The 21782-nt window shown below is 46.0% G+C and overlaps 6 protein-coding genes across 7 annotated transcripts; all 6 read left to right on the top strand.

The window, feature by feature from the left end:
* The first annotated feature begins 1783 nt into the window (after window positions 1–1783).
* Window positions 1784–5576, top strand: LOC129596958 (uncharacterized). The gene is made up of 4 exons (XM_055494363.1): window positions 1784–1892; window positions 1964–2036; window positions 3988–4042; window positions 4182–5576. The coding sequence occupies exons 3-4, from the start codon at window positions 4001–4003 to the stop codon at window positions 5574–5576; spliced, it is 1437 nt and encodes a 478-aa protein (XP_055350338.1). The 5' UTR covers window positions 1784–1892; window positions 1964–2036; window positions 3988–4000.
* LOC129596959 (cysteine synthase-like) lies at window positions 1991–2669 on the top strand. Its single transcript, XM_055494365.1, has 2 exons — window positions 1991–2402; window positions 2596–2669. The coding sequence occupies exons 1-2, from the start codon at window positions 1991–1993 to the stop codon at window positions 2667–2669; spliced, it is 486 nt and encodes a 161-aa protein (XP_055350340.1).
* Window positions 5577–16189: 10613 nt separating the features above from the next.
* On the top strand, window positions 16190–16669 carry LOC129596957 (acidic leucine-rich nuclear phosphoprotein 32 family member B-like). Its single transcript, XM_055494362.1, has one exon. It carries the CDS (start codon window positions 16190–16192, stop codon window positions 16667–16669), a length of 480 nt encoding a protein of 159 aa, XP_055350337.1.
* Window position 16670: 1 nt separating this feature from the next.
* On the top strand, window positions 16671–17279 carry LOC129596964 (prostatic spermine-binding protein-like). 2 transcript variants are annotated; one of them, XM_055494369.1, is made up of 3 exons: window positions 16671–16689; window positions 16792–16851; window positions 16916–17279. In XM_055494369.1, exons 1-3 carry the CDS (start codon window positions 16683–16685, stop codon window positions 17233–17235), a joined length of 387 nt encoding a protein of 128 aa, XP_055350344.1. In that variant the 5' UTR covers window positions 16671–16682; the 3' UTR covers window positions 17236–17279. The 2 variants fall into 2 exon arrangements, with proteins under 2 accessions (XP_055350344.1, XP_055350343.1); XM_055494368.1 differs by lacking the exon at window positions 16671–16689 and having other exon boundaries at window positions 16725–16851.
* Window positions 17280–17627: 348 nt separating this feature from the next.
* Window positions 17628–21054, top strand: LOC129596956 (uncharacterized). Its single transcript, XM_055494361.1, has 5 exons — window positions 17628–18080; window positions 19208–19345; window positions 19397–19792; window positions 19921–20707; window positions 20768–21054. Exons 1-5 carry the CDS (start codon window positions 17628–17630, stop codon window positions 21052–21054), a joined length of 2061 nt encoding a protein of 686 aa, XP_055350336.1.
* Window positions 20895–21575, top strand: LOC129596954 (uncharacterized). The gene is made up of 3 exons (XM_055494360.1): window positions 20895–21311; window positions 21369–21448; window positions 21508–21575. The coding sequence occupies exons 1-3, from the start codon at window positions 21127–21129 to the stop codon at window positions 21573–21575; spliced, it is 333 nt and encodes a 110-aa protein (XP_055350335.1). The 5' UTR covers window positions 20895–21126.
* Window positions 21576–21782: the final 207 nt, after the last annotated feature.

Raw genomic sequence — 21782 nt, 5'->3', positions numbered from 1 at the left:
CTTAAGAAACCTAATAAACTTAAGAAAACTAAGAAAACTAAGAAACCTAAGAAACCTAAGAAACCTAAGAAACCTAAGAAACCTCAGAAACCTAAGAAACCTAAGAAACCTAAGAAACCTAAGAAACCTAAAAAACCTAAGAAACCTAAGAGACCTATTAAGAAACCTAAGAAACCTTCAGAGGCAGAGTCAGACTTTGAGCGGTCAGAGTCAGACTTTGAGTAGTCAGAGTCAGAGTTTGAGTGGTCAGAATCAGAGTCAGAGTCAGAGTTGGAGTCTAGGCCCGCCTTATCTGAGATCAGGTTTCCTGTCAACAGCTTTTCCAGGGGGCGGTATTAAAATAAATGAGGGTAACAAAGTTCAAAAACGTGTAAATGCATTCAGGTGTACCAAACGTCTCCTTACGGACAGATCCCTTTCAAATTTTGCACGTAAATTTACACAACCATGAAATGTTCTTACACCGATCCACTGTTCTAGCATCTTTTTTCAAATGTTAAGACGAATTTCAAAAATATTCATTTTAAAATTTGAAAAAAATTTGAGGAAGTCTGGATCCATGTGAGAGCAATCTTCATAGTTATGTCCATACACTTGCCAAAGTTGGAACGGTTCAGTCCATAATGAGACTTTCGGTACACCTGCATTTAAACTTCTAAATTTTTTTGGAATTGTGTTACCCTAATAACTCCACAACCGAGTGTTGCGCGCAAAAACGGTTTTCACGCCTATGTATACAAATCATTTGGCTAAACAATGGCAAAGAGCAACACAATAAATTGTTTGGAAGTGCGCGAAAGCGAATATTCCCGTCAATGTCCACGAAATTAGTACTATGTACCGGGCCATATCCCTTAATCAAGGTTCACAGCAGCAAGCTTAATCGCAAGGGATATTCCAGCACTTCGCTTTTACGAAGTGCGACGGCTTATTGACGCACCTTTCTTTTTTTTATTGTGGAACTTTGCGCAAAAGGGAAAATGCAATCTGACCATTTAAAATTTTTATGCCGGCGCTTACAGTACTTACTTATTTTGTGCATGCCCAGTGCTGTTTACTCTGAACAGGATAAATTGATTCTACACTGCCAACATTTTGGAGTACTGTAGAGCAGACCGAGCACTCCCAACTAGTTACAAAATAGTGCCACATTTTATGTGCCATCTGCCAGATTTTATAGTGTGGTAATTAGGTGAATTAACCGTGATTGAGTGGTTGTGCTATGAGCAAAACCGTGGTTCATCTTCAGCGGATAATGACTTGATGATATATGGATTGCCGACATGTCGATCACTGCATCAGACTTCCCGCTCGGTAAAACGGACCGTAATAAAACGCTATCAGTACTGCTTAAACGGTACAATGAGTAAACTAATGCAGATTATGCACGATTGCACCATGATTAAGCGGCAAGTCATGATAGAAAAGCGATTTTCTGTTCCCGAAATATGTGTTTCCTGGTTAGATAGAAAATCAGGCAAACCATTCCTGTGTTGACGGATGCAGACGACACAATTCTTGTAAAAATGTAAATATTTCGCTTACGGTTATAAAACGTATGATCAGGAGTGCAAAGTTCGCTAGGATCAGCAAGGATGTACACAGAATGTGGAGATATCCGTGATTTTATTAAAACCTGATAGAATTCTTGGCCATTCTTTAACAATCACAAGTCGAAATAATACACGACCGATAACTACTGTCAGTTTCGCATAACATTCCGTAATTTCAATAATGGCTCGCATAGGTAACTATCAAACCGGTATAAAAGCCAACAATTGAATCTGAATAAACATTTTGTCAAGCTTTTTAATATTCTGTTTGACTTTAGTTTTCTTCTGGATTTTCGTAGACCTAGTTACCTAGCGGTATTTAATTGTTAACCTTTAAAGGTCAGTATTGTTGCCCTTTTTGCGCTCTTTACTGTGTCGCATCAATACATAATTTAATTTGTATTCTGTAGACTGTAGGCAAGAAAATGCAAACGCGAATGATTGCTGAAAATGCCCTGGAGGATCCGAAATTCCAGCCCAAAGGTACGATTCTTGTTAGCGAACGACCTCTGGTCGTGGCGCAAAGCATAACCGACCTAGTGGGTGGGACGCCGGCACTGCGTCTGCATTGCATGTTCCCAAACCACTACGTCATCGCCAAATTAGAATTCCTCAATCCCCTTCTGAGCGTCAAAGATCGCCCAGCATTGCAAAAAGTTAAAAACATCGCATCCAAGAACCTGCTCTCTCCTGGTGGACTCATAATAGTACCCACAAGCGGAAACTTCGGCTTATCCGTCGCAACATACGGTCGACTGTTCGGCTATCGTGTCATCGCCGTAATGGCCAGCGACACATCCTCAGCCAAACAGGATCTGCTGCGCCGTGTCTGTGGCGAAGTGGTCATTTGTGAGGCAGGGTGTAAAAGGTGGCAATGGCACCTGCCACTGGCAGTTGCCACCGGCAGTGGCATGTGGCATTTCGCCACTGGCAAGCGGTAAACATGGCAGTTTTTAAAAGTGCAGCAAAATTAGAAATCAGTCTGCCTTCGACAAAAGTAATCTATAAACGGAATCGATTTCAATAAATTCTACACCTACAGATACTTGTCTGCGGCTAATCAACGACCTGTACCGCGCTTACCACCGGAATGAACGCTGCAACGCTGCCAAGTAAATTTATGTATCACGAAAGTTTCTTTAAAATTATTTTATGTCTTAAATGTTCTAAATTTTTTAAAATTCCTACATTCAAAAATAGATAAATTTCCTTAATTTTTTATGCTTCCTTATTTTTCAGTATGTTTTCTTATGCTTTCTTTAGTTTTTTTTCATGTTATTCGGTTTTCTGTACTTTATGAAACTCGCAACACTGAGTATGCATCCTAGCAGACTATACAGCATGTCTTAAGCCGGGGCCGGAAATACTGTACATGGGAAGTTGGGGTTTTCGAGGATTTTGTGCTTTTCCGGCCTCTGATTTGACTCGCAAAATTTTTTTAACGACGTACTACTGACGAAAACAATCTGCAGTACGAGAGAATGCTAACCGGCAATTCACTTTTCTTCGATTTTGTTGAGCGACGTGTTGCAGAAACAGTTTTGCTGAAAGGCAGCTTGCTTGCCGGTGCTAGAAAACCAGGTAAAAAATTAAGAAGCTCTAAGAAGCCATACCGATAAAGGGTCGCAAAGCCAGAAAAACCCAAAAACGCAAAAAATAGGAAAACTTATTACAATATAAAGAATTTATGAAATTTTTGTGCTACATAAGTCTATTTTGCGGCGTTAGAGCGCTCACTGCATTGGTAGGGGTGGTACAGGTCATAGGCTGGCAGCTGAATGTCCTTAGATCTTATTGACCCGCGCACTAACTGCGACCAGAAGTTGAAAGTAAGAACGTTCTTGCACTGGTCCTTTAGGACTTCAAATTAGGATTCCTGGTTCGTGTTCCTGATCAGATTCTGTCGGTTGTTTACTGTAATAGTTGAGGTAAAGGTTTGCTCTACCAATTAGGTAGTGGCAGGAAGTGGTTAACCTCGTACGCTAACCCGTCGAAGGTGTTTTTTACACGTTAATTTCGTTTCACAATGAGCCTTAGTCATGTGCATGATCACCCCACCATTTCCCTGTACTGAGCTTGCGCACGCAATATTTCAGAAGAGAGACTAACGATACTCGTATTGACAATAATTTTTGCAGTATTACTAATAATCACTGAGCTTGCTGGATTGCTATTAATTGTTTTGTTTTCACAACTACAGCTTATTCTGATTGATTGCTTATTCTGAAAGTATGCCAGAAGTCAAAGTACCCAAATTTTACGTCAGTTCATAAGAAATCGACATCATTATGGCGTACATGCCGTGGCTGTCATCAGCCAGCGAAGTAAGAGATAGTTTGTACGAAATTCCGTACTGTGTGTTGGAAAATTTATGGAATAAATGTCGTCCTGAATTAACGCTGTGGACCGCGACTGATCGCTGCAATATTAACAGAAAGGGATGGCTCATGGGGACAACAGGCTACGTCCAACAGCTCAAGATGACTCAGGTAGCAATATACAGAGTAAACTATTGTAAAATGAATTAAAAATCATGTTTTGGTATAAAGGTTCCAGTTACTGAGTTTATTTCTTTCATAATTTAATCAACCATAAAACAAGTAATTGTACAATATTCTCTTGTTTTAGGGTTTTTCTAATAACACGGAAGCCAGCGAATTGAAATTTATCGCTAAGTGTCATGCTGAAATGGAAGCGCAGTGGTACACTGTGGCAATAACAGTACGAGTATCACACCTCGTGGCGGACGAGTTTGTGGAGACCAGATGCTCGTGCCCCTCGTCCAAAAATTTATCGCCTGCGGCCCTCTGCAAACACATCCTTGCTGTCGTGTATGCTCTCGACTGGGTTCTGGAAGGAAAAAAGGTGCCCCAGTGGAACTTGCCCTGTACAAGTTTCGAGCAGTGCTGGGGAAAGCCAAGCACGAAAACAGGCGAACTCCGTCCTGAACGAGGCGATATTTACGCTCATTACTTGCGCCCTGACCGCAGACCGCTTTGGGAGCCAGATTCGCGTTCTCGAATATCACCCTGCGATAGGATATTCAGTGCTGACCGTATACGCGAAGCTCGCGCTTTTATAGAAACCAATCCGGAGTTGTTTCCGAAATCGCTGCTTCGCGTGATAGAGGACCCAAATGAATGTTTGCGGATTCCACGTAGTTCAAGCCCGCCAGTGAAAAATCCCTTTTCTTTAAAGAATGATGCTTGGCCGGATTGCTATCCACAACTCCCACTACGCCCTCCTGTGGACTCCGGTTGCTTATGGCAGCCTTTCAGTGCGGTGTTGAGTACTAACTGTAAAGCAGTATTTACCAAAGAAATTCTTTCCAAAAATCCTTATGATATCGAAAAAGCCACTCGAACGCAGTCTTCATCGTCGGAGTGGGCGTATCATCGGTCTGTAAGGATAACTGGAACGTTCCTAAAGCGTGTGATAACTGGGATGAAGAATAATACAACGGGAAAAGAAAATCGACGGGCTAAGTTAGCAAACGAAATACACGCTCCAAGAGACTTATCGAAGTTACCAGCAATCAGAAGGGGCAAGGATCTGGAGCCGATTGCTTGCACTGCATTCATTCAGGAGCTCCGCAACACAGGGATGTATGCAGAGGCCGTTCCTGTTGGCTTTATAGTGCATTTTGTAGAACGGTGGGCCGGTGCGTCTCCTGATCGCTTGATCAGAACCATCGAGGATAGTTTGGATATATTTTACCTACTGGAGATTAAAACGTTTTCTCAAACAAAAGTATTTTCTGATTTACCGTATCTTTATCCTTACGAGGAAGATAACGGAATCTTAGTCTATAAATTGAAAGAGTCGCATGAGCACTATTTTCAGATTCAGTGGGAAATGTATTGTAGTGGCCTAAAAAAATGTTTTTTTAACGTATATCGCGAAGATGGACTGCAAACATTCCGCCAGCTGGTGCCCTTTAATTGTGATTTCATTGTGAATAACGTGAGATTAGCTTTGGAATTTTATTTTTCGCATTTGTTACCTTTAACAATAAAATCGTAACTTAATGTTCGGTCTCGTACGACTCCAAAATACCGTCAAACAATTCAGAAATATCAAAATTACTATTTTCAGGGGGCGGTCCATCAAAATTTAAGTCACTGACAAGTAGAGGAAGAAAACGACAAAGATTCGCAACGATGAATAGCTCTGTATCCAGCCTAGTCAAATCAATAATCTTTAGCGGTCCGTCAAACTGATGAAATGTTTTAAGTCTACCGATAAATCTTTCGACAAGAATACGAGCGCGGGCTGTAGTACACGTGTCAGCCAAGTCTTGCCGTGTCATCCCAGTATCTTTATTAACTGAAGGGGGAACAATCCATTTTACTCCCTTGTCTGCTGCCTCGTCTGTAAGCTGGAAACCACGGTCGGCCAGAACAATTTCCCCAATCTGCAAAACTGAAGAATGTATGTACTGCAGTGTTTACTATTTCACATCTTGAATTTCCTGCAGTTAAAGAAAACCATGGCTATTTCACAATTAAGCATCGATCTTTTACCTGAAGTTTTGTAAAAAGTCCAGACTGCCTGACAATGGCAACATCGGAGATCGCTCCTTGATAAATGTGCGATAAAAACGCAACATTCCCATCAGACTCTACACCAGCGAGCGATTTCCAGAAGTGGCTCAATCTGTACCAAACTTAGTTTTTAATGTCACTGTCGCGTCGCGGACCAAACTTCGCCCAAATATAACGTAGCGCAATACTGTAAGCATTCGCAGCCTGCGACAACAGCGACACTCTATATTAGCGCGACATGCAGCGACACGGTGCTGCAGTACTGGCAGTCTGGTACCTACCCAGCTACGGCTGCAAACACGCCGCGACAACAGCGACACAGTATACTAGCGCGACATGCCGCGACACGGTGCTGCAGTACTGGCAGTCTGGCACCTACCCAGCTACGGCTGGAAACACGCCGCGACAACAGCGACACGGTATATTAGCGCGACATGCCGCGACACGGTGCTGCAGTACTGGCACCTACCCTGCTACGGCTGGAAACACGCCGCGACAACAGCGACACGGTATATTAGCGCGACATGCCGCGACACGGTGCTGCAGTACTGGCACCTACCCTGCTACGGCTGGAAACACGCCGCGACAACAGCGACACGGTATATTAGCGCGACATGCCGCGACACGGTGCTGCAGTACTGGCACCTACCCAGCTACGGCTGGAAACACGCCGCGACAACAGCGACACGGTATATTAGCGCGACATGCCGCGACACGGTGCTGCAGTACTGGCACCTACCCTGTTACGACTGGAAACACGCCGCGACAACAGCGACACGGTATATTAGCGCGACATGCCGCGACACGGTGCTGCAGTACTGGCACCTACCCTGTTACGACTGGAAACACGCCGCGACAACAGCGACACGGTATATTAGCGCGACATGCCGCGACACGGTGCTGCAGTACTGGCACCTACCCTGTTACGACTGGAAACACGCCGCGACAACAGCGACACGGTATATTAGCGCGACATGCCGCGACACGGTGCTGCAGTACTGGCAGTCTGGCACCAACCATCTACGGCTGGAAACACGCCGCGACAACAGCGACACAGTATACTAGCGCGACATGCCGCGACACGGTGCTGCAGTACTGGCAGTCTGGCACCTACCCAGCTACGGCTGGAAACACGCCGCGACAACAGCGACACGGTATATTAGCGCGACATGCCGCGACACGGTGCTGCAGTACTGGCACCTACCCTGCTACGGCTGGAAACACGCCGCGACAACAGCGACACGGTATATTAGCGCGACATGCCGCGACACGGTGCTGCAGTACTGGCACCTACCCTGCTACGGCTGGAAACACGCCGCGACAACAGCGACACGGTATATTAGCGCGACATGCCGCGACACGGTGCTGCAGTACTGGCACCTACCCTGCTACGGCTGGAAACACACCGCGACAACAGCGACACGGTATATTAGCGCGACATGCCGCGACACGGTGCTGCAGTACTGGCACCCTGCTACGGCTGGAAACACGCCGCGACAACAGCGACACGGTATATTAGCGCGACATGCCGCGACACGGTGCTGCAGTACTGGCACCTACCCTGCTACGGCTGGAAACACGCCGCGACAACAGCGACACGGTATATTAGCGCGACATGCCGCGACACGGTGCTGCAGTACTGGCACCTACCCAGCTACGGCTGGAAACACGCCGCGACAACAGCGACACGGTATATTAGCGCGACATGCCGCGACACGGTGCTGCAGTACTGGCACCTACCCTGTTACGACTGGAAACACGCCGCGACAACAGCGACACGGTATGTTAGCGCGACATGCCGCGACACGGTGCTGCAGTACTGGCACCTACCCTGCTACGGCTGGAAACACGCCGCGACAACAGCGACGCGGTATATTAGCGCGACATTCCGCGACACGGTGCTGCAGTACTGGCACCTACCCTGCTACGGCTGGAAACACGCCGCGACAACAGCGACACGGTATATTAGCGCGACGTGCCGCGACACGGTGCTGCAGTACTGGCACCTACCCTGCTACGGCTGGAAACACGCCGCGACAACAGCGACACGGTGATACAGTACCGGCACCTACTCAGCTACGGCTTGACTTCGGGGATTGCAGTTCTGGTTCTGCTCAACGACATGCTTGCCCGCTCGCACACTGATGGTTTGTTCGGAGCCGTGATCTGGGATTCCGGCAGTATACTCATAATGATCTGTTTTGATGAAGCATTAACGTTTATTTTCTGTTCGATAGAAATGGGAGCTTTCTTAACCGGATACAGTGTACTGGTCACCTGCGCAGTCTTTTGTAACCCTGAATAGCTGAATTGTGGTAATTTTTTGTCGTGACATCTAAATAGAAATAAGTACTGCATCGTGTTACTGGTGTTATTTCAGCTCTTAAACAAAGTGAGTTTCGAAGGAACTCGAGTTCTTGAGGACACACGGCACCGAACGCGTATACTCGTCTTAATAATTTTTTACGTTTTCCTCTCTAGAAATACGATTTTCACTCTCGTATTATGTTGATCTGCAGCCAAAATGTTGTGCGTACACTGGCACGAAAACCCTTTGACGGCGTCCTTCTGGGTGCGAAAGAATGAGGACTTACGAGCGAAATAAAACTCTGAACTTTTGAAGGTCTCTCCAACAGTCAAGGTGCTACATATTATGGACCGATTTGTAAATGTTACAGATTTGTGGTGGCTGATGTTGTGTGAATACGATTTCCACTTTGAAAATCGTTTTCACACTACAATAACCGAACCACGGTTCTAGCATGTTTCAAAGTTTAAAATGAAACTCAAAAACATTTGAAAATTTGATAAACATGATTTGGTTTCGTGAGAGGAAAAAAACTTTTAAAGTTTTGGAACTTCGTCATTTTTTTACCTCCTAACTACCACCTAACGCTGCGTGCACAAGCGGTCGTCACGCAAACGTGCACAAATTATCTGTTTACAGAAAGTAATAAAACAATGATAAAAAAATGTTCAAGAGTGCAGAACTGAAATTTTTAGTGTATGCACACGAATTTTGTGCTATTTATTCGGTTCACTTCCCTCAGGGGCCCTCACTTCCCTAAGGTACGGCCGTCAGTTCGCCGGCCTACAATTTGCTACCCGACAGTTTGCTCACCGATATGTTGCTGACTTACAGAACTGGCTGACCGACAAATTGTAAATTGTTGACCGACGTTTTGTTGAAACATTTTTGCTGACCGACAACTTGCTTTTCTGTTCGATGAGCTGATTTTTGAATTTTCCTAACGTCTTGTTGTTTTTTCTTAAGTTTCTCAGATTTTGTAGGTTTTTAGGTCTCTCACGTCAGCGAAATGGCGTCAGCAAGTTTTCGAAGTTCACAAAAAGTCGTTCAGCGAGATGTCGTTCAGCGATTTGCCGATTCAACAAACGGTCGGATCATCGTTTCGTCGGTCAGCAAAAAGTCGCCAGCTATTAATCGGCCGGCAGGAAAGTCGTCAGCGAGTTGTCGGTGTGCCTATTTTCGTTCGTTGTTTTCTTAACTTTTATTTTTTACCTTTTACTGGTTTATGGGCGGGTTTTAGTGGTTTCCCAGTTGGATATATGTGGGATACTTAAATGATACTGCAAAGGTTCGTGTCGGTGGTAGGTGGCACTTCAGTTCTTTCACCTTCGTTTAGCTTTACGACATTTGCTGACCCATATATTGCTGATACACGCTGCTCACTGACCGACGATTTGCTGACTGATGATTTGCTTTTCTACACAACTCGCAGGCCGACATTTTGTCAAAACTCTTTCGTTGACCGACAGATTGCTTGTCGGTCAACCAAATTTCGGTAATCCACAAATCGCTGACCGACCCACTTTAAAAGGCTCAGTTTTGCTGCCCAATAAACTGCTGATCTGCTGATCAACTGACTTTTTTTAATTTTCAGATCAACTTATGCTTCGTTTATTTATTAATTTGGTTTTTGTTACTCTGTTGGGCCAGTCACTAAGGCAGCCTACGAGACGGCAGCCAGCGACAGTCCCGCTTCCGGTGCACGGCTATGTGGTGCCTATTGTAGCATTAGAATTACATTAGAATTGTAGCATTAGAGTACAACGAGTGAGACCGCCAGTTTCGAATAGTAATGGTCATTTAACATCAATGATTGGTTGTTGTTTTACTGCATTATGATTCATAACGTCTGATAAAGATTCTCCACATTTCTATGGATTTTTACCGGCTTTCTCTCGATGTCTAGAATTCTCACTTTAGTATTGGAACGCTTGGTTCTCTTGCCGCTACTCTTGCCTGAATTCTTGCTGATTCTCTTGCAATAATAAACCTTGCTATGCGTTGTGTTTGCGTTGCTCCGTTTGACCGCTTGGAATGAATCGCCTCATCCCAACCGGTGCCATCTAAGTAGTTGTAAAGCCACACCGGACCGTTTCGTTTACGGCCGTACCAACCTTACATTACATAACAGCCGCATAATCGTGGTAAAGACTGATCGTCAACCCACTAGAACAGTAGCCAGATAGGCGACTGTTGCAATACATTGCACCCACTCACGCCTGGACGCACTCGGATAGCCGACGCCGTATCTGCGGCCTCGACTCCGCCTAGCCACGTTTACGGCTTTACGTCTCGGCCACTCAGCGTTCGCTCGCTCGTGTTGGATCTGGCCAGTGCCGCATTAGGCTTTTTCCTCTGTTCGGCTCGATGTGCCGCTCATTAGCATTCACTACACTTTTCTGTATCATTGATTGTACTTTCATGATACCTTCCCTGTGCTTCGTGTTTTGGTGTTCTGTGCATTATTGCTGTAAACAAAAAGGCCTTGTTTCTCACCATCGTGAGCCTCTGTTCGGCTGCTGTCACAGCTCTTATTTTTTTATATTTCCTTGGTTCTCCTTAAAACTAATTCTCGCTTTTAAATAATTTTTATTTCATAAAGATACAGATACATCACAGAAAATAGTTAGTCACGATTCACAACAACAAAATCTTGTTTAATGCTGCCGCTCCTTCCATTGTTCCAAGGACGCAAGCGGCGTTGCCTTGCTGAATTTCCAGCGACAATCGTTGGCGCAAGAATTCATGAGAACGAGGTTCACGTGTCTGCAGCTGAAGTCGATTACCGATTTCTTTTACCAGAGCGATGGCCGACTTTCCCCAGGGTCCGAGAGTTTCGAAGGCTAATGGTGCGAAAATGTATCTTCCCACCAGATACAGGTATAATCGCACTTTTTTATCTTCAGCCTGCGCTGCGGCGGACCCAGCTGTAGCTGACGTGGATTTCAAGTGAGACAGGGCGACGGTATCAACGCAGGTAACGTCCCACGCCAAACACATGCCGCGTTTCCAGGCGAAGGTCGTACACCCATCTGGGCGGCGATCCGACGTGTGGGATGTTCCCCGCGGCTCCAATTTAGCAGGAATGCCGGCTGACACCAATGCCCTACACACGATGCTGCTGAGGCCGCCATGACGCGGGTGTCTTCCAGCAGAGAAGGAACAGGATAAGCCGTGGTGGCCGTATGCATCAACGGGCTTGTGTCACTTAGCGCATGAATGCGGCTCACAGATGGATACGCCTAGTCTCAAGCCGGCTGAAATCTTTACTGTGTCATCATCAAGTAGATTACCGATGTGTGCCGAGGGTAAGGCATTCAACCATATGCCAGCTTCCGGTGTCGACTGAGCCAAGAGGCGGGCCCGGTTGACCTCGTCATCGCGAAAGATATCCAGTAGTAAAGACAGTGATGCGTTACACAGCGGAAGATCCCATGCTCGTTGTGTTTTACGGAAGTTGGGATCTGGGAGATCTTCGAGACGCGCTTTGGACTTCCACAACTCCCATGCAGCCAGGCTAACTAACGCGGGATGGTCGGGAAGCAGTGAGGACACTAAGCCGGATACGGAGTGAATCGAAGCCAAAAAGGCTGGGAGCGCTAATTCTTCCGCCCGACGTATGCCAATACCGCCTCTGCTCACTGGTAGCGTCGCCTGCCGCCAACACGGGTAGTCGTTGTGGGCCGTGCGTACATTGCACAAGGTTTGGAAGCACATCCGCACTGTTTCGTCCAGTTGACATAACTGTTGGGGCTGCTTCCAGGCATTGCAGCAGCGCAGCATATAGATGATTTTCGGCGCGCCTAGACAATTTTTCAGGAGGAAAAGGGCGTGGTGGCGTGGCAGAATCTCCAGCCGCTCGCACGCCATTTCCACGGTTGAACACTTTTCAGCCACGGCTGGCCCGAAGGCAGCGTCTAAAACCGGTGCACCTAATAATAAACATCGGCATCTGCAAGAATACGTAGCTCTGGGTACATCTCCTGAAAATTGGCAACGGTATCATCTCGGGGTTGCTGGGTTCCACCGGAGATGTGAAGCTCGCACTTCGCTTCGTTCACCACCAGGCAAATTTCGCGGGCTTTCATTATAATCTGGGCAAAAGCGTGGGCTACTGTCGCTGGCTTACCACCCATGGTTCCGTCGTCCAAAAACCAGGCGTTTAAATCCGCCTTTAAAGACGCTACAATCGGCTGCAGTGCAAGGCAGAACAGTAACGGGCCCAATGGATCGCCTTGTCGTACTCCAGATTCCGACGACATGATCAACTGCTCAATGAAAAGCGAAGAATGATCACCATTCTCGCTATTGGGTTTACCAGTATACAAGAAAGACGGCTTAACCAATATCCGGCAAGACGTACCAAAGTTATCTGTTTTATTGGAGCCAGTCATAGAACGTTTTACAAAGCTAATTCGAAACGCATGGGTTAACGCAGACGCTTCAAAATGGCTTGGTTCAAGCAAACGTTGAACCGCCATTTTGCTGACGAAAGTTGGTAGACCGTCGCTTCGTCGAACAGACATGATGTCGAACCGTCACGAAGTCGAGCTGCCATTTTGCTAAACTGTTTCAGCTTTCCTTAGTTTCTTATATTCTGATTTAGGCTTCTTGGATTAGTTATCGCAACCGACCTTTGCAACAATGTGGGCATCCGCGTTTCTGACAGGACCAGTGGAACACTGCACTGCTTTTCGGCTCAAACATATGCGAGAAGATTTCCTCCAGAATAAATAAATTTGTACCCCGCTGAATTTTGAATACGAAAGACTGTGCGCCATTCTAGCGCTACACTCACACCCTTCGGTTAAAACAACAATAATAATACCAGAATGTGAGAGAAGCGGTACAGGTTACTTAGTCTTTCACTTAGTTAGCCCTTAGCAGTTAGCCTATAATCACCTTTTACGAAAACGTAAAATTCAGCAATAAATGCGAAACGCAAATTAGCGCGTTCCATCTGAAGCCACTGAAGCGATTTTTAAATTCACCGGTTACAACTTAATTGAAAGGCGTTATTCTAGGTAAAATGGCTTCGCAGGCACAGGGCACCATTACGACAGCAAGCAACGAAACCGCTAATTGGTCAGCGAGTAGCAATGGAATGTACGAGGGAATGTAATGGAATGGAATGTAATGGAATGTAATGTATAATACGAGTACTCGTAATTTCATTAACTATGACCGCAATAAATGTGGTTTGCGTTGCGCTAAAATCCAGCCGTTCCTGTTGCGCATGAAAACACTTTCGCTTGCGTTTGACAACAGAAAGGCTGGTTTGATTTGTATCATTCAGTGCAATAAATTGCAGTAGCGAGACGCAGCAAGGAGACACACATGCGCTTTCCGCATAGGTGTGCAAGACGCTAGCTTGTTCACGTAAGTTCTTCCGTTACCTTCGAGAAGTATTCTCAGTATCACCCTATATCCAGATTCAGATCTATATCGCCACGAATGGGATACACCAGAGCCGGTTCTGGGTAAAACCAGAAAAGACAGACCAAAACCAATATTATATTCTGAAAGCCCGTAGTCGAAAACCAGATAAGCACGAGGAGATCACGAGTGAGCTTTATTGTACAAATAAAGAGGGAACAATGCTGCGTAATAGCAGCAAAGCAAGAACAAAGCACTGATGGCAAAATCTAGCAAGTGGATGCCAGGAAGGTTCTTGAGCGTCTGATCGCGTGAAAAAAGTGCTGGCGGCAACCACGTGCTGTGTGCCATCAGCTGTGTGATGATGCGCAGACTGGACTCTATCCAACGCGAGCGTATGAACGCTGAGTCATACTGCGAGAGAGGAACGAGAGAGCAAGTGTGGCTCAGTGTATGCGCTGCGTATATCCGCTTCAGCGGATGAGTGCAGTGCAGCAGCACACGTACGTACAAGCGAGAGAGGCGATAACGGCAAGCAATGATTGCAAGTATGTCCTGTGTGGACCGTACGCACCAGGCGCGGTCGTAGGCCTCTGACACCGGCTAAATAGTATTCATTTCTTTCAAAACCCCTCCCGCTTCGAACGCCAAAGCGGAAGAGTTTTGACTACATTCACCAACTTAATTATTAAAAAATAATAATTATCATCGTGGTATTTTTAACCAGGCAGTGTTGCCACGTAAACCAACTAAAATATAGTTAAAAAGTGAAAGTATTTTCCACTAATTAAAATATCCGAATGAATTTATTAGCAGACCGTTATTACGACAAGAAGGTCTTCATATCTAACGTTGTCATCGAAACAAGTGCCGGCCGAGCAGCTATCGCTACACTATCCTACTGTGATTGTCTGTTCAATCAGTGATAGACCGAACTACCGCCACTGCACAAACCCGTTAGTTCAGCGAGTGACCGAAATACCACTGTATTTTGGTTAAAATAGCCCGCTAAGCCAGTGAATGACCGAACTACCACTATGGATAGCTATGTGAGCGGTTGACCGAGCTGTCATTAACGTTCAGTGTACAGAGCCCGTTAAGGAACGAGTGACTGAGTTTTCTCTGCTGTCCGGCGTACAGCGGCGTACAGAACCGGTAAGGTAAGCAGCAATTAAGGTATCACTACTGACCGGACGTACACTACCGGGCGCCCACCACTTTCCAGTGAAAAGAGGCAGTGAAGTGACGAGTCACCGAACTACCCGCACAAGTAGTGATCCAGTGCACTATCACTGGTTCGAATTGCATACCTTATGGCTTATAGACTGGTATTTGGGCTTTCTTTTCGGGTGCTCGTATGGTCTACTCGATTTAGAGGAGCTCGAGTTCATTTTAAACACATCAACTATGAAGAAATGAGCAAAATACTTAAATTAAACAGAAATTAAGCTGAACTAAATCAACTTCTAACGCGGCGATGGCACAGCCGCCCATGTACGGCGGTGACTCCAATTATAGGAGCTTAGTGCAGTGGCTCATGTGGCGTGGCTAAAGCGCTTTCATCACTGATTTCTTTACGACGCAATTGCAAGAAAACCGTTTAAGCTTCTTTTAAAATTTCAAGTACTCTGTATAGAGTAAATCTTCCTTAATTGGATAAAAAAAAACGGAAGAAAATAGGTTTGGGGAATTTAATATTTTGGGTGTTTCACTTGAACGACCCTCGCTCATTCACTTATCATAGTGTTTCACTTGAACGACCATACGAGTAGGGGATATCGTAAAATGTAAAATGTAAAATGGGGATTATCTGTATGTACAGCCAAAGGGAATGCTTTCAACGTTGAGAGGACCATGAACTGATTTTCATATAAAATTCGTGTTTGCCCTATTGCATGTACCGGTCATGTTTCGACGAAATATGGATGTTATTCTAGCAGCAGGAGGGTCGGGTCCCTCATAGAGTTTGCCCAATACAGGTGGGGCAGCCGCAATACAAGTGGCGGCTGTCTCTACCAGAACCCCCCACCGTATGTTGGCACTAAAATGCGAAGCGGCAGTTACGTTAATTGTGTACTGTGTATTGCTATAGGTAGGGCAGTCACTAATAGAGATTGTGTGTCGCAGTACTCACCACCTGCGATAGCGCGGTTACCAATAATCGAACTGCCTGTCAATCATTCTGTCCGGCAAATTGCAAGGCAAACTTTTCCCATGCAATACTACGGGATTTCTATTGTGTTCTCGCTCAGACAATTTTGCATGGCAAATTTGCAGCTATAAAGCGTACTGCACACTGCAGTCCGGTAATTGCCTGCACTTGTAATACCTGTAATTTGTTTGCATTTTATTTCGATACTTTACTGTAGTATCCTTTTCACTACTCTGGTTTTTTCCTATACGTTACAATGTTTCATAGCGGTTTTTATTCCCAGTACGACATTGTTGGTTATTTGGAGGGCAAACCGGACGATGCCAAGACCATCATCCTGGACGAGTTCCCCATTACCAGCTTTACGGGTCTGCCGCTGCAGCGTTTTTACAACCTGCGCTGTTTGTCGGCTAACGCGTGCGGATTGACCTCCGTTGTCGGATTGCCACTGATGCCGAACCTGACGTTCCTCCAGCTGAATGACAACCGTCTCGGGTTCGCGGAGAACAACCCCCAGCTGGCGGCCCTGGCCCGGACCACGCCTAATCTGAAGCGCCTGACGTTGGCCAATAACGGCATCATCACTGTCCAACAGCTGGAACCACTGAAGAACCTGCCAGCCCTGCGGACCGTGGACCTCTACTCCAATACCGTCACCAGAGCCCATCATCGGCAACTGGTTTTGGCGGTACCGCAGGTCGTGCGTTGGGATGGTGACGGCGGGGACTTTGAGTGACAGCGACGAAGAAATGAAAGGTTGGTCAATGCAGTTTTATAATGATAGGCCCATGTAACACCCACGGTAACACCCACGGTTAGTTAAATTATGTAATTTTTCAGAGCGCTTCATGTTTATAGAACCGGCAACGGACAGCGAAGAAGAAGACAATGACGACGACGAATCCATGGCCGAATCAGGTAACCAACTTTCAGGAAGTTTTCGAGTTACGCCTTCAAAAGCCTAATTTTTGTGTCTTCGTAGATCACACTTGGATTTTGCCTGGTGCCGAAACTCCAGACTGGATGCACAGCAGCGATGAAGAAATGCCGGACTCGGGCTCGGAGGCTGAAGACGAAGCAGACGGCAGTGGAGGCGACGACGTAATTCCGGACTCGTGCTCGGAGGCTGAAGACGAAGCAGACAGCAGTGGAGGCGACGACGTAATTCCGGACTCGTGCTCGGAGGCGGAGGACGAAGTGGATGAAGAGGACGGCAGTGACCACGAAGGCGGCGGCCAGGACGACGGCGACAAGAAGGACAGCGACAATGGCAAGGACGACGACGTTGTTTTGGTTGAGTAAATTGTTTTTCTTATTTCGGAATGCGCTGATTATATTTTGCGCAATGCTACACCCGCGGGTACCCACGGTTCAGTTTTCTTGTTGTAATGGCTATTCTATTTACTGTTTCAGTCATGATTGTACTAACTGGGTTTCTTCTTGATAACTAAACTAATTTTGTGCTTTTCTGTTATTTGTACTGGTACTTTAATTGTTGTACGTACGTATAAACCTGAAAAAAAGAAAATGCGTTGAAAAGTTCGGTTGCATTTTGTGCCGAGGAAATATTACACTGGAGTTAAATTTTAGTTGTCTCGATTTCACCAAAGTGATTTATGGTGGTACAAAACTGACCACAATCAAATTTCGATCGTCGAATTTCGACTTATTTGCGATACGGTGCTCTTTCGTAAATGGATTACGAATTAACGGAGGAAGATCTTGTTGATGCGGCTGCTCTCGCGGCACTTGAAGATTGGGTAGATCAGCACGAAGCCTTATCGCAGCAAGACCTCCAAGATGCTGCCGAGTTGGCAGAATTGGAGGACTGGGTTCATGAAGATCCCCAAGCTGGGGGTGGCGTCCCTGAAGATTTTAATGTTGTCGATCATGTTACGGTGGAACGGAATGGGTACCGGTTTTCGAAGACGTACAATATGCATTTCAAACGCTTTGACGTGCATGTATTTGATTTGGATGCTGTGAAATTTTGTGACGCACCGGCAGTAATAGTGGGTATCTTGGACCACGTTTTGGATGCTGTGCTAGCGGGTGTGGCCGCTCATCAGTACGTCCGAGTGTCTGTGGAATCATCGTATTTGTCGTTCCCTATTTGGACTCCACCAACTTTACGATCACAGCTGACAGTGCGCCGCTGGATGGCAGAAATCTCAAAAGTGCTGAATTCCACCAAGAATTTGCCATTGATGATTCATTTGGGGTTTCTGTAGAACATACGGAGATTCCTTCCGGTCGGTGTGCCCGCGACGTACCCAAGTTATTGTACGACAGACTGAAGAGGATGACGTCAGTGATTTTGGTGAACAACGTGGACGATATCTGTATGGCCCGTGCCCTCGTTATCGGAAAAGCGTTTGCCGATGGCCGAAAAGATTACGCCCGACATATAGCGAAAGGAAAACAAGAAATTCTGCGTTTGTCCCGGGAATTGATTGGAAGAAGCCGGCCTTCAATCCGTGAGTACACCCTTGCAGACATTTCGGCTTTTGAAAAGTATTGCCAGGTTACCAGATAGTGGTAGTGAGTACGATGCAAGCCAGCAGCATTGTGTACAGCGGGAACCTGGAGGACAAACATATCTGCCTTTTATTACATAACCGGCACTTTGATGTCTTGACTTCCATGCCGGCATTTTTCAGTCGCTGTTACTGGTGTTTTAACTGCAATAAAGGATACAACAACCGTAGAAGTCACAGATGTAGCGGTCAGTGTAATCAGTGTCTGCGAGCGGATTGTCCCATGGATATTGTCAACATTATGCTTTGCGCTGATTGCAATCGCAAGTTTCATGGCCAATCTTGCTTCGACCATCACAAGCTGGGCCCGGGAAATGATGTGCTGTTTCGCAGTCGAAGGAGTATCTGCAGTACCGTCAAAATGTGTACTCAATGTGGTTGTGTGTACTCCTTAATGAAGAGAAAGTTGGGATCCGCACACCGTTGTGGAGAAATGTTTTGCAAAACGTGCCAGGAGCATGTCATCGGAGATCACCGCTGTTTTATGAAGCCGCAGAAACTTACTCCTTTCCAGAAGATGCAGTATTCGGATGCCCAATTTTGTTTTTCGACTTTGAAACTTACGTTGCTGAGGATGGGCGGCTGTATCCAAACCTCGCGGTAAGCATAGTTCCTAGTTTGCAATCATAATTTTATACGACACCCGCGGTAACACCCACGGCATTATGCCGTACACTAGTTGTGTAACAAGAAGTTCTGCGACACACCCACGGTAACACCCACGGTATGTTATACAGGTTGTTCAGAATGATGAAGGCGAAGAGTGGATATTTCCGAATGACGGCGAACCGCTTTGCGACATTACAGATCCTCTTTGTCGATTCCTCTTTAGTGAAGACCATCGCGATCACATTATAATCGCCCACAATTTCAAGGTAAAATTGTACAGTCTTTTTCTTATGGTCCTTTATTTTGCCGTTTTATAGGCCTTTGACGGTTATTTTATACTGAACTGGCTTCTCAGCAACGGTATTACTCCTAAAGTTATTTTAAACGGCGGTAAGATCATGCAGCTGGATGTTCTCCAACTCAACATTCGATTCCGCGACAGCATCAATTACAATCCTCAAAGTTTGTCCAAATGGCCGGCTACCTTTGGTATCAAGGACACGTCAAAGGGCACCTTTCCGCACCGATTTAATCGACCGGAAAACTGGGACCAGGTTACCGAATTCCCTACCAAGGAGCAGTACGGGTCCAAGTTTATGAACAAGAAAGACCGTGAAACGTTTGAGCAATGGTACAATATGGAGGTCGCCACCAAGAACAACACGTTCGACTTTCGTAAAGAATTTGTGGATTATTGTCGGAACGATGTCACCGTACTCCGCAAGTGCTGTCTCCAATTTCGAAATTTGTTTTGGGCATCAGTAACGGCATTTGCCCATTCTCGTCCTCGATGACTATCGCTGGATTGTGTGGTTTGTATTGGAGGTCCAACATTTTGAAGGCGAACCAGATTGGACTGATTCCACCGCAAGGATACAACGTGAACCGCAACCAGTCGGTTAAAGCGCTAAAGTGGATGCAGTGGATGGAACTGGAAGAGAACTGCACAATTCAGACGCGAGCAAGTGGGAACGAGTTTAAAGTTGGACCTTATTTTGTGGATGGGTACTCTGCAGCAACAGGCAAGGTTTTTGAGTTCCACGGCTGCTGGTACCACGGATGTCCTGAATGCACAACGCCGGATACCGTCCACCCGTTCAGAAACTTACCAATGAGCAAAATTTACGAAGAAACCCTGCAACGCGACACGTACATCCGGGACATGGGACACGAACTGTTTGTCATCTGGGAGCACGAGTTCGACGACCAGGTAAAGCAGGTACCAGATTTCGCGGATTTTGTTGACGAAATCACCGTCACCCAACCGATAAACCCTCGTGATGCATTCTTCGGCGGACGAACAAATGCCACAAAGTTGTATCACAGCGTTAGCAATGAAGAGAAGATCCGGTATTTTGATGTCTGCAGCGAGTATCCGTTTGTCAACAAGAACAAGAAATATCCGATCGGACACCCCATCATTATCGTTAAAGACTTTGGGGAAATCGCGCACTACTTTGGCATCGTGCACTGCAAAATCTTACCGCCTCCGGATCTTTACCTGCCGATTCTGCCATACCGCTCCAACGGTAAGCTGGTATTTCCTCTGTGCCACACATGCGCTGCGAAACAACTTAACGCCCCTTGTGCACATTCCGACGAAGAAAGAACGCTTACTGGAACATGGTGTAAGTATGTACCGTTGAAATTCTGAACACCCACGACAACACCCACGGTAACCTTTACAGGCACGCCAGAGCTGCACGCTGCAATCGAGCGCGGTTATGTCATCACAAAGATGTTGGAAGTGTGGCACTTTGAGCAGTCGGAAGAAAGGTTGTTTGCGGACTACATTGATCGGTTCCTCAAGATAAAAACGGAAGCAAGTGGCTGGCCAGCGGATATGACAACCGACGACCAGAAAGATCAATTTCTACGAGATTTTAAAGATCATGAAGGCATTCAGTTGGACCGCGAAAAGATTGAGAACAACCCTGGCATGAGGGCGCTTGCCAAGTTGTGTTTGAATAGGTAATATCTGCTGTTGCGCGTTTTGTAAACTGAGGCTAACTGGATTTGTACTTGCAGCTTCTGGGGTCGCCTGGGTATGCAGGACAACAAGCCGAACACCAAGTACCTAACTTGCCCGCAGGAGTTTTACAAAATGCTTCTTTCTGGTGAATTCCACATCCACTCGTGGGATATGTTCAGCGAGGATGTTCTGCAAGTTGCGTACACCAGGGAAAAGTTATTTATTGACCAGAACCCTCATACGAACGTTGTCTTGGCTGCGTAAGTAGTTGCTTCTTGAAGGATCAGTGTTTTTGCTGATAGTGCTTTTTTTGATAGGTTTACGACATGCTGGGCCCGGCTCCATTTATACGGCTACATGGAACAAGTCCAAGATACACTGCTTTACTTCGATACCGGTAATTAACTGTTTCAAAACTTGTACCTAGTATGGTGGACTAAGAACCTTACTTTACAGATTCCATCATTTTTGTGGAGAAGCCGGGAGTATTTGTTCCTCCAACCGGCAAGTTTTTGGGGACCTAACGGACGAATTGCAGCCCGATCAGTATATCACTCAGTTTGTCAGTCTCGGTCCCAAGACGTATTCCTACAAGACTAATGATGGGAAAAGTGTCGCCAAAGTCAAAGGTTTTACGCTGAACGGACACACCAGCGAGAGCATCACGTTCGAGTCAATGGTTGATGTTTTGCATAAGAAAACTGATTTTCTTGTAGCTGAATATCCTGAAT

The sequence above is a fragment of the Paramacrobiotus metropolitanus genome, unplaced genomic scaffold (assembly GCF_019649055.1).
Source record: "Paramacrobiotus metropolitanus isolate TYO unplaced genomic scaffold, Prichtersi_v1.0 Parri_scaffold0000098, whole genome shotgun sequence".
NCBI classification, from domain to species: domain Eukaryota; kingdom Metazoa; phylum Tardigrada; class Eutardigrada; order Parachela; family Macrobiotidae; genus Paramacrobiotus; species Paramacrobiotus metropolitanus.
Note: the sequence above shows the minus strand (reverse complement) of the source record. Positions and strands in the feature narration are given on the sequence as shown.